This window comes from Nicotiana attenuata, chromosome 7, assembly GCF_001879085.1.
Source record: "Nicotiana attenuata strain UT chromosome 7, NIATTr2, whole genome shotgun sequence".
Taxonomy (NCBI): Eukaryota; Viridiplantae; Streptophyta; class Magnoliopsida; order Solanales; family Solanaceae; genus Nicotiana; species Nicotiana attenuata.
This window is the reverse complement of record NC_031995.1, coordinates 63,882,541-63,896,047: the sequence shown is the minus strand read 5'-3', so window position 1 is coordinate 63,896,047 and position 13,507 is coordinate 63,882,541. Positions and strand designations below refer to the sequence as shown.

The window sequence follows — 13,507 nt, the reverse complement described above, 5'->3', positions numbered from 1 at the left end:
AGTAAGCATGTGATAAAGTAGCTAAATAATTAGAACACAGTTACAACACAAGTGATATCAGTTAAGGAAAAACACATGCATGATAGCCCAAATAATCAAGCAGTTCCAACACAAGTTTTTCAACAAGAACCACTCCGAGGTACCGCACCTCATAATCACATATCACAACTAACAAATCACAGTTCTTCTTTATAACACCGCGTGAGCCTTCCATTGGTTTTAAAAACATTTTTCCCGAAATAGCTTCACGCACTATATCCCCCTTATCTCGTCGTGTGTGCTTCAAATGAAGTATTTCTCTTACTAGCAACACGCAAATAAATCCTCCTTATCCCGCCGCATGCGCATTAATATCACCACCCTTATACTGTTGCATGCGTATCTCATCACAACATAATAATCAACTCGCACCACACGTGCCCATATGCCACAACATTTCAAAAACAACAATACCAATATCACAACATAATATAGCTCCCAGCTCAATGATGATGTGTACAAGAGTCTCAACGACGACACAATATAACTGATAAACTCATCAAGGAACGATATTCCATGCAATAATAACTTCAAATAAATGCATAAGAAGAAACTCAATGTAATCCATGTATTAACAACGTCAATTAAGTGCATATAGGAATAAACCCAACAATGAAAGATATAACATGTAATAACAACTTCAATTAAATACATATAAGAACAAACTCAACAATGAAAGAGATAACATGTAATAACAACTACAATTAAATGCATATAAGTAACCTAAGAGTCTAAACCAGTCAATTTTTAGATATAAGCCTGTGTATACACTCGTCACCACATGTACACGTCTTCCAAAGAATTCAAATAGTGCAATTAAACCAAATTCTAGGGGTTAGGTTCCCCCACATAAAGTTAGACAAGATACTTACCTCAATTAAGCCAAATCAACACTCAAAAATAGCTTTTCCTTCAAAATTTGCCTCCGCACGGCTCAAATCTAATTAAAAATGACTTAATAATATCAAACAATGCAAGTGTAACCAATTCCGATAAATAAAGTCATGATCTTTCTTAAAGTCAACAAAAGTGAACCCCGGGCTCGTCCGGTCAAAACCCGAGTCCAAGGGTAGATCTCGACCACGAGTCAATATATGTATTTTATTTTCAAATCCAAGTCCAATTCGACTCTCATCTCAAATTTTTATTTTTGAAAACATATAAAAAATCCCCCAAAATTCTATTCAAATTCCATGGATTAGAGGTTAAATCTCATAGATAATCATGTAATATAATTGAAAATGGATTGAAATGACTCACCCAATTGTTGTATGTGAAAATCCCTCCTCAAAATCACCTCCTATCGAGCCTAGGGTTCTAAAATGTGATACATGAAGGTAAGTCCCGTAATTCCAGCCCTTTTGTTCAGGTCCAGAAGCCGCAAATGCGACCTTGGGTTCGCAATTGCGAACCATCATAAATGCGGAGATTACCTCACAAATGCGGTGCCTGACAATCTAGGGAAACATCGCAAATGCGAAATTGACTTTGCATTTGCAAAGTTGGTCTCTTTCGCAAATTCGGTCAGTTGGTCACAAATGCAAACCACCTAGCCTAAGGACAACCAGCGCAAAGCGAGTAAGACATCGCATTTGCGAAACCTGAGCCCTCCCTGCCTACTTAGCTATTGTGATGCTGGTGCTCGCAATTGCAACAACTGCAGCATCAGCACACCAACAACTTGGAACAAGTTCAAACACGTCTGAAACTCACACGTGACATCTGGGCTCCACACTAAACATCTACATAACTCTAAAAACATCATAAAAACTCGTTCGCATGATCAAACACCAAAATAACACCCGGAACCATGAAATGGACATCGAAGAACATGAAATTTCACAATTAACTCAAGAATCACTAGAATCACAACCAAGCGTCCGATTCCTATCAAACCAACTCAGAATGACACTAAATTTTGACGAAAAGTTTCAAAGGACAAAACAGACCTATTCCAAGTCCCAAAACAAAAATCCCTACTCGACCATTAATTCAACCTACAGTCAAAGTCAAGAAATTTCTAAACCTTCAAATTGCAAATTTTCGGAAAACAATCCAAATCAACTTAGGGACCTCCGAATTCAATTCCAGGCATACTCCTAAGTCCAAAATCACTATACGAATCCCTTGGAGTCATCAAAACACCATTCTGGGTTTTTTCCACAAAAGAAATCTCGGTCAACATTTCCAACTTAAGCTTCTAATCCAAGAACCGAAGGGTCCAAATCAACCCAAAACCTTCCCGAATGAACCCGACTATCCTTGGAAGTCATAAAACCACAAATGCACATAAGTGAAGTATCAAAAGGGGAAACGAGGCTCAAATACACAAAACGACCAGTCGGATCGGTACATTCTCCCCTCTTAAAACAAACTTTCATCCTCGAACGTGCATAGAGACATACTTGAATTGCCAGAAAGGTGAGGATAACGACTTCGCATGTCGTTCTCAGTCTCCTAGGTCGCCTCCTCGACTTGTTGACCCCTCCATTGAACCTTCACGAAGCAATGTTTTTTGACCTCAACTTGTGGACCTACCTGTCCAAGCTAGCTACCGGCCCCTCAACATAAGTCAAATCCTTGTCCAATTGGGCTGAGCTGAAATCTAATACATGTGACGGATCAACATAATACTTCCGGAGCATGGATACATGGAATACCGGGTGAACACGCGATAAGCTGGATAGCAATGCAAGTTTGTAGGCTACCTCACCACTCTCTCAAGGATCTCAAAAAGACTGATATATCGAGGGCTCTACTTGCCCTTCTGCCAGAACCTCATCACACCCTTCATGGGTGACACTCTGAGCAAAACTCTCTTACCCACTATGAATTCTACATCACGAGCCCTCCGATCAGCATAATTCTTCTGCCTGGACTACACAGTACGAAGCCTATCCTGAATCAACTTCACTTTCTCCAGGGCATCCCGAACCAAATCAGTACCCATTAATATAGTCTCCCCTGGATCAAACCAACCAACTGGAGAACGACACCACTTCCCATATAAGGCCTCATAAGGAGCTATCTGGATACTCGATTCATAGTTTTTCTTGTAGGCAAACTCTGCAAGTAGGGGGAACTGATCCCATGAACCCCCGAAGTCAATAACACATGCACATAGCATGTCCTCCAGGATCTAAATCGTGCGCTCAGATTGCTCGTCCGTTTGGGGATGAAATGATGTGCTCAGCTCGACCTGTCTACCTAACTCATGCTACAGAGCTCTACAGAAATGCGATGTGAACTGCATGCCTCGATAAGAGATAATAGACACCGGCATACCATGAAGATGGACAATCTCACGAATATAAATCCGAGTCAGTTGCTCAGAAGAGGTGGTTACGACCGAAATGAAGTGTGCATACTTAGTTAGTCTATCCACAATAACCCATACGACATCAAATTTCTTCAAGGTCTGCAGAAGTCCGACTACAAAATCCATGGTGATAGCTCCCACTTTCACTCTAGAATATCAAGCATCTAAATCAATCCACCTGGTCTTTGATGCTCGTACTCCACCTGTTGAAAGTTCAAATACCGAGCCACATACTCCACAATATCTTTCTTCATTCTTCTCCACCGGTAGTTTTATTTCAAATCCTCATACATCTTTGCGTCACTTGGGTGAATGGAATACCACGAACTATGGACCTCTTCAATAATAAACTTACGCAACCCATCCACATTGGGTGCACAAATCCGGTCGTGCATCCGCAACACCCCATCATCTCCAATAATCACCTCTTTGGTATCACCGTGCTGCACCGTGTCCTTTGGGATAAGCAAGTGGAGGTAATCATACTGACGCGCCTTGATGCGCTCAACCAAAGAAGACCGTGGAATTGCGAAAGCAAGAACCCTGCTAGGCTCTGAAATATCTAGCCTCACGAAACTGTTGGCCAAAGCCTGGACTTCCAATGCTAACGTTCTCTCCCCAACTGGAATATAAGCAAGACTGCCCATGCTCTCAGCCTTCCTACTCAAAGCATCGGCCACCGCGTTGGACTTCTTGGGACGATAAAGAATGGTGATATCATAGTTCTTTAGTAGCGGAAACTGCATCCACTTCCTCACATTCAGATCTTCTTGCTTGAACAGGTGTTGTAGACTCCTGTGATCTGTGAATACCTCACAAACACGCTGTAGAGATAGTGCCTCCAAATCTTCAATGCATGAATAATGTATTCCAACTCGAAATCAGGTACTAGGTAGTTCTTCTCATGGGGCTTCAATGGACGTGAAGCATAAGTAATTACTCAACCTTCCTGCATCAATACAAACCCAATGCCAATCCACGAAGAATCATGATAAACAGTATAAGAACCCGATTACTGAAGGTAAACCTAGAAGTGGAGTTGTGGTCAAGGCAGTCTTGAGCTTTTGAAAGTTCTCCTCACACTCGTCCCACAACCTAAATGGGGCACCCTTCTGAGTCAATCTAGTCAAAGGAGATACGATGGATGAAAGCCCCTCCATAAATCAGCGATAATACCTATTCAAGCGTAGAAAACTCTGGATTTCAATAGTAGAAGACGGTATGGGCCCACTTTGAACTGCCTCCAACTTCTTTGGATCCACCTTAATCCCTTCACTAGACACCACATGACCCAAAATTGCCACAGAGTCAAGCCAAAACACAAACTTGGTGAATTTAGCATATAACTTCTTTTCCTTTAAGGTCTGGAACACGATCGTGATCAAGTTCTGCTCATGATCCTCCCGGCTGCGAGAATACACCAACATGTCATCAATGAACACGATGCCAAAAAATCAAGATATGGCTGGAATACATTATTCATCAAATGCATAACGGTTGCTGGGGCATTGGTCAGCCCAAATGACATCACCAAAAAATCATAGTGACCATAGCAAGTCCTAAATGCTATTTGCAGAATGTTTGAATCCTGAATCTTCAGCTGATGATAGCCCAAACTCAAGTTAATCTTCGAGAATACCCGAGAACCCTGAAGCTGCTTGAACAAATTATCAATGCGCGGTAGTGAGTACTTGTTCTTGATTGTAGCTTTGTTCAGCTGCCTTAATCAATACACATCCTCATAGAGCAATACTTCTTCTTCACAAATAGAACAGGAGCACCGTAAGGTGAGACACTCGGTCGGATGAAACCCTTATCAATGAACTCTTAAAGGTTTTCCTTTAATTCCATGAACTCTACTGGTGCCATGCGATTTGGTGGAATAGAGATAGGCTGAGTGCCTGACACCATGTCGATACCAAAATCGATATTCCTATCGGGTGGAATGCCCGACAGATCTACTGGAAACACATCTGGGAAATGTCTCACCACCAAAACTGACTCGACAGTAGAAGTATCAGCATTGACATCTGTCACAAAGGCTAAATATGCTAAGAACCCCTTCTCAGCCATCCATTGTGGCTTCAGTGATGACACGAACCTACTAGGAACATAATCCAATGTACCTCTCCACTCTAACTACCCTAAACACGGCGTAGCCAATGTTACAATCTTGGTATGACAATCCAGAATAGAGTGATAGGGCGACAATAAATACATGCCCAATATCACGTCAAAGTCCACCATACTAAGTAGTATAAGGTCAACCCTTGTCTCATAACCCCCGATGGTGACAAAACACGACCGATTGATACAATCTACCACAATGGAATCCCCAACTGACATAACACAAAAACAGGGGCATTCAAAGAATCATGGGATATATCCAAATATGAAGCAAAGTAAGATGACACAAACGAATACGTGGAACCCAGATCAAATAAAACTGATGCATCCCTATGACAAATCAGAATAATACATGTGATAACAGCATCTGATGTAACAACCTCGGTCCTACTCGGAAAAAACGTAGCAACGGGCATGGCCTCCCCTTCTAGGACCACCTCTACCCGCCTGTCCTCCACCCCTAACTGGCTGTGCTGGTGGAGTGGCAACTGGAGCAGCAACCATAGCCTGTGAACATTGTAGAACCTGTAGACCATGTGGACCCTGTGGACCTACTGGAGGTGCACTCCTCCTAAGCCTGGGACAGTCCCTCACCATATGCCTTGTATCTCCACACTCGAAACAACCTCTCTGTGGCGTGGCTGTTGGAATTGAGTCTGACCCGGTCAACTAGAATGACTACGGAAGGCACCCCATGTAAAAGGTGCACTATAAAGTGGTTGTGCATAATGGGCGATCTGAGACCTCGTGATGGCCGGAATGCTGCGAGTAGCCTGAAGCGCAGAATGAACTGGTCAACCTACATAACCTCTACCATGACGAGCTGAAACTGCAGCGCGGTAACCACTAAATCCTCCTAAATCTCGAGGCTTCTTGGCCTCCCTATCTTCTCTGTCCTGGACAAGTATACGCTCCAACCTGCGAGCAATCCCCACAATCTGCTGCAATAGAGTATCAATCTCCAAATCCCGTGCCATACTGAATCTAAGATCATAACTGAGCCCCTCAAAAAAGCTGCAGACTATCTATAACTCTAAAATGCATCCCGCTTGAGCTAATGTACTGAACATACTCGGGAAATGTGCCAAGGTCTCCTATAGTGCATGAATAGTAGCAGGCGTCACTGGTGCCTGCTCCCTAGCCGGAGCTATTAGTGGCTCCTTAGTCGCTGCTCTTGAAGGTGCTCTAGCTGCAACGTGAGTAAAATATATCTCTATGCCTATATGTCTAAGGTTACAGTTAAATCATCAAGTACACTCACATTTATCACACTCATGGTGGCTTGTACAAATGCCCCTCACCATCACACACACAACAACACTCAGCATTATATGGGTGAGTGGCACGAATCCTCTCACCAAAGCGCACACACACACACACACACACACATATATATATATATATATATATATATATATATATATATATATATATATATATATATATATATCACTGTGTGTGCGCTAACTGTAATATGAGACTCCTGAGGGGCGGACTAGGGCCCAAGCGCTAATCAATAATCAATATAACTATTGCAATGTGTAACCCGATCCAAATATCAACCTGTTGCGGCATGCAACCCGATCCAAATATCAATCTATTGCGGCGTGCAACACGATCCGAATATCAATATGTTGCGGCGTGCAATCTGATACAACATAACTCACAACATAGCTCTATGGCCCACATCAGTAATCAATATGCTCAAGTCTCAATGGCTAACATCTCCCAGAAACATAATCCAATTATACAACACGGAGTATCACAATGTGCCACAAATACAGCTCAAACTTGTCTCACGTACAAGGACACCAACAACATGTGAGACAACATATCTAAAGTGTAAAAAGATAGAGATATAACATGCATATATAACTATCATGATTGAACAGTATGGCTATGGCAAAGGCAAATATCTCAATACAAAAATAACCCTATCATATCTCAAACAATTAAGCAAATAACTTATACATGATTTCTAGCATGAATAATAATTCAGGTAGTCATACTAATGGAGAAAACATGATATAAAAGAAGCATGATAGCAAAACAAGGCATATAATAGCCTATGAACTACTCGAATCATTAACACCCCGGTGCGCGCACACACGCCCATCACCTATCACGTGTTTTACCCCCACAAATCTCAAATATCATAGTTTTTAGGGATAATTACACTCAAAATTCAAGTTTAGATATGTTACTTACTCCGAACAATCCAAAACAATACTCTAAAAATGCCATCTCGCACGAATCGACCTTCGAACCGCTCGAAACTAGCCAAAAGCAATTGCAAAATATCAATGCCATTACAAACAAACCAAATGATAAAAGGTCGAATCCTTAATCAAATACTCAAAGTCAACCTAAAAATCAACCCAGGCCCACACATCGGAACCTGATAAACTCACAATTCTGACAACCCATTCGAATACGAGTTTAACCATACTTATTTATCCTCAAATCTAACTCCGAATCGATGTTCAAATCTCAAATATTCACTTTATAAAAGTTTTGACAAAAATCCCCCAATTTTTCCTTTTGATCCGTAAACAAAATTCCAAAGTCGAAGATGGAACTATGTAAAATAACCAAATCCGAGTAAAAATATACTCACCCCAATCTAAATCATGAAAATCACCTCAAGAATCACCCAAATCCAAGCTCCCAATCTCAAAATATGATAAAAATAACTCAAAGTCAGAAATGGAGATTATAACATTGCTTTAGGAATACCCATCACGATCGTGGGAATATCTTCGCAATTGCGAAGCACAAAAGTCACTTCCAAAGAAGAAGCTCCGTGTTCGCGTCACTAGTATCGCGAACATGATGAACAAATCAGCCAAACTTGCGCGAACACGGATTCCTAGTAGCGAACACGTAGTGTAAATACCAAGCCCATCAAACAACCTTCGCGAACGTGGTCCCTCACCCGCGAACGTGAAGAACAAAACTCCTTTAGCTTACCTATCTCTTCGCGAACACGATCACTACTCGCGATCGCGATGCCTTACCTGACACCAGCAAACCAACAACACAAAACCCATCCAAAATGATCTGAACCTCACCTGAGCCCCTCTTGACCCCGTCCGAACATACCAACAAGTCCCAAAATATAACACGGACCTACTCGAGGCCTCAAATTCCACAAAATAACATCAAAACTACGAATCGCACCTTAAGCTTAATGAACTATTTCAAACTTCTAATTTCCAAACTTACGCCGAACACATAGAAACAACTCGGGATCGCCTCAAATTTGCACACAAGTTTCAAATGACATAATGAACCCATTCCAACTCCCTTTACAACAATCTGAACCCAATAACATCGAAGTCAGCTTCCTGTCAAACTTATGAACTTTTCAAACCTTCAAATTGTCAACCTTTGTCAATTAGAGCCAAAACCTTCTAGAAACATCCAAATGCAAATTCGGACATAAGCCCAAGCCCATAATCACCTCCTGAACCTCACGAAATCATAAAAACTCCGATCTGAGGTCAAATATACTAAAGTCAAGCTTGGTCAACTCTTCCAGCTAAAAGCTTTCTAGTTGAGAATCATTCTTCTAAATCAATCCCGACCCACTCGAAAACGAAAACCGATGATAAATGCAAGTCATCTTACACCATGTGAAGCTATTGACCTCACACCACCGAACTTAATGCAAATGCTCAAAACGACTGTTCGGGTCATTACAATAGCATAGTCAAATCAAATTAAAAAAAATAAAAAGACAAAAGAAGAAGAATAGAGCCCCATTTAGCTTCTATGTATTGACAATGGAGTAATAGAACCACAGTTTGCTACAAACTAAATTTGGGATATACTTCTAATTTTAGGTCAGACAACTCCAGCAATATACTTTGTTTTTCCCTCGATTAATTAGGGATACGATATTATTCAGAAATATGAATGAAATTCATATTGTCAATCTACAAAAATAGGGTAATGTTTAGACGCAGCACTACTAGGATGCCGGAAATTTCTTCATTGTACAAGGTGGTAGATCGTACATGCGTAAATCTCAATTGTTATGGAGAGTTCCTTTATGGTTGCATCTCATAATCTGAAAATTAGACTTTAAAGTCTAATCCTTTAATACAAGCTAAGTTTGTAATGCATTAGTGCCTTTAATTTACCGATTGATACTCCGTCGAGTAAACCAGATCATTACAACTTCAAGGCTAAGTTTTTGTTAACAACTTCTCCAAATTAACTTGTAACGTTAGAAAAGTAAAAGTTTGACCTGCCATCAGTCATCTTAATTAACTACTCAAGTAAAGGACATAAACACTTTTGTCCTCTTAGGATATTTCTTAACAATTACAAAATTCTTCAAATACATTTCTAGCAAAATCATCACCAAATCTCTAAATTTTATTGCTCATATTCATACAATTGTGCGCAAGATACACATACATGCGCAAGTACTATTTTTCAAAATCATAACATGTCATGCAACTTCTCGGAACAATAGCTTGATCATACTTGCAGAACAGCCACGACTCCTAGTGTTAGCACCACGAGCAACACCAAAGCATGGAGTCGAGGAAACCACATAATCATCTTCGTGATCATCAAATGAATATCTTGGACATGAAAATCCAACTTGTCGCCGTGCATATGGAGATGTTAGAACAGAATACGATGTTGATGAGGATAACGGAGATGAATTAGAACTAGTAGGGGATGATAGAAGCCTACTTTTCTTGAGGTTGAATCTAGGAAGGAAAAGAACAGTTTGTAAGAGGTTGGATTTCTTTAGTGTATTTTTTTCCTTATTGACATGAAAAGAAGGTGGAGGAGTGAGTACTGGAGGGAATGAGATTTCAGAGAAGTTGCATTTGGGAGTTCCTGGTTGCGATTCCCACATGAATGGAACTGCCGCTGATGCATTTCTATAATAAACTTCAAAGCTAGAATTGTCCATGGACAACTCCCTGCTTAAACGCCTACAACACAACTTTTCCTCTGACTTCATCTTTATTGCCATTTATTTGTCCATGAAGAGCTAGCTTGAAGATGAAGTGAAAGAAAACTTCATGAAGAATTTAGGTGAATTATTGCGTATTGGATTCTGAGTAGAAACGAAGTGCTTATATATAGTTGGAGAAGTAAATAATTAAATAATAGTATATATCCAAAAGACTTACCATTTTTATCAAACCGCAATAGCTTACCATGATTAGTGAAAAAGTAATGTGAAAGTATATATTAATTAACAACAATTTTTTATTAGGAATTTATATAAGCTTATTTCATGCACTAATTTAAATGATATAAACATCAGATCCGAATTTCTCGTCCAATTATTTTGGTGCGGATAAGTGTTTAGGGTATATCCAAGCAAGATTGGTTACCTAAACGGAAGGTCAACTCTACACTATCTTAATAAACTATCACGTGACATCTACATCTCATGACATATACTACTTAAAATTTCAAAAGTTGAACTTTAGCGTCGTTGACTATTTAAGGTTTTCGACCACTACTTCACCAACATGGAAGCTACTAACAAGGGCCTATGACTACGGAGATGGAAACCGATCTTAATGGTAGACCACCTGCAGCTCTCATGTGCCACATGCTGATCGAAATCACTATTTAAATTGGCCTGAAAATTAATCGATTTTAAATTGCAGGAGTGTATCTGTAACTTCTGTGCATTATTTATTAGAGTGCAAATTGACTTGGAGAGTGTTTGGCTAAGCTTATAAGCTGGTCAAACTAGTTTATAAATACTTTTTGGTTTATCTACGCGTTTGGTAAAGTTAAAAGTGCTTATAAGTTAAGTGCTTGTAAGTCAAAAATAAGCCAAAAGCCGTAAGTTGGTCACCCCCAGCTTATGAATTTTTAGCTTATAAGGACTTTAAGTTTGACCAAGAATTTTACTATTTTATCCTTAAAATATTTCATTTTAGAACAAAACTCCTACATCGATACTTACTGCCTCAATTATTCATCCTAATCCTCCTCCTCCCCCCCTACCCCCCCCCCCCCCCCCGGCCCCTCCTCTCCACCTCTTCAAGTCTGCAATTCTCATTGACTGTTTAAGATAAACGAATTCTCTATTCCTTTGCATACTTATATCTATGTGATTGTGTATTAATCTTTGAACTTTATATAATAAATAAGTACATATCAAATTTTTGGTGTATTGCCTTCTAAGTGTTGTGGTGATGAAAATAATGTTTGTTTCTCTTCAAATAATTTGTCCTATTTAGGTTTATTTTTTACTGAGAAACTTTTGTCAATTTATTAATTATTATAACTTATGATTATATGCTTATCATAAAATAAATTATATTTATCATAAAATTATCTTATCTAAGCATAGTTGTATTTAAAATAAAATGACAAGTAGAATATTTTATATTTGAATCGATTTGGAATCTAAAAGTTTGAAGAAATTACGCCCTTATATGTGTAAACAGTTCTAAGGTTATTTAAGTCATTTTAACAGAAAAAAGAGCTTATCAGCCCTTTTTTATCAAATATTGCAGCAACTTATTATCAATTTCAGCACTTGTACCCAAACACGTAACTGCTTATTTATTAAATCAGTTTCAGCACTTAAATATGCTTTTCAGCACCTAACACTTATCAGCTACTTCAAATTAGCTTATCCAAATGGGCTCTTAGTAAAATGTCACTAGAGATTGTATCTTTTTAAATAAACATGGTTCAGGTCAACCAACAGCCTTCTCTAACAACCTTAGACTTTATAAGTTTGTTTACCCTGAAATTGGATAACAATTAAATTTGTATGCGATTTTAAGGATACATAGTTTGATTCAACATAAATAATTAAGAATATTAGATAAATAAATTAAAGACGAAATAAGTGATCAAAACAATTATGATGTTATGACCAAGCCTGAACTTAGATTGAAAAGTGATCTCGTCCTCGATTGGACCCTTGGTTCGAGCCCAGTCGTGAATGAAGAAAGGATAAGCGAACAAGAACTTTATTAGTAGCTAAAAGGCAGAAAATAAACTTGTATTTCTTTGATTCGCGTGTTAGAGTGTGTGTTACGAAAGAAAAACTTCCCCTTTATATAGTAGGAGAGTTGCATCCCTAGTATAAGTCTAAAAAAGGTAAAAATCATCCTTTCTCGTTAATATCTGATCCATAACCGACATCGAGCGAGATCCACGCTGTGATATCTGGTTGAATGCAGATATAACGACCCTCTATCCGTCGTGTGTAACTGTTTACCGTATTTCCCGAGGTCTTAGAACTCATTCTTGGCCCGGGGCACGTCACTTTACCATACCCGATGACGAGCACATCATTCACTCTTCCTGGATCTCGATACGGAGGGTCTCTAACCTCGATTACAATCTCGTGCATCTGTACCCTTCTTCTGTTTTCTCACCGCGAAATTAGGGTAGACATTACCCCAGATTTTACCCGTACACAGATAGTCCCCTCATTTTTTAGAGAGTAGGTTTACCGAAATAATGGAAAGCGATTATGAAACCCTGTTCCTTACTTCGCAAGTTACAGCCGAGATGACGGGTAAATCAAAACATCCTATTATTACAACGTTCTGACTTCGGACACGTGTGTGTCACCGGTTGATTGTCCTAGAATTCGAAACGTCGCGTATTGATTGTTTTTCCTCTATTAAAACTCCGACCTTTTTTCACTTCCTCCAGTTTCCGATTCTAGAATTTACCCTAGAACTCTTTAACTGCTTTTAACTCCTCCAAATCATCATACAGTGCTCCTTGAACCTTCATATCTTCATCTTCAATCCTCATACATTTTATTTGGATCTTTAACCCAAACCTTCGTACCTTAATACCATCTTTAAATCTTCATATTTTTCTTCAAACCTTCATATTTTTCTTCAAACCTTTATATTTCCCAGATTACGATGGCAAAAACCTCCACGTTAGTGCCTCAGCAGGCTGCTCCTTCATCTTCCCACCTGGTCACAGATCCCAAAGTTGGCCGTTCCCGAGATGGCTCAGGAGCCCCCCCCCCCGACTGAGAGCTCGTACCTCGGG

At 39.6% G+C, this 13,507-nt stretch overlaps 2 protein-coding genes across 2 annotated transcripts; both read right to left on the bottom strand.

Moving 5' to 3' along the window:
- Positions 2,918-5,431, bottom strand: LOC109230105. Its single transcript, XM_019395634.1, has 7 exons — positions 5,219-5,431; positions 4,885-5,075; positions 4,642-4,765; positions 4,304-4,307; positions 4,023-4,205; positions 3,714-3,980; positions 2,918-3,021 (listed from the first exon to the last, which is right to left on the bottom strand). The coding sequence occupies exons 1-7, from the start codon at positions 5,429-5,431 to the stop codon at positions 2,918-2,920; spliced, it is 1,086 nt and encodes a 361-aa protein (XP_019251179.1).
- On the bottom strand, positions 9,681-10,583 carry LOC109230512. The gene has a single exon (XM_019396001.1). The coding sequence runs from the start codon at positions 10,482-10,484 to the stop codon at positions 9,945-9,947; it is 540 nt and encodes a 179-aa protein (XP_019251546.1). The 5' UTR covers positions 10,485-10,583; the 3' UTR covers positions 9,681-9,944.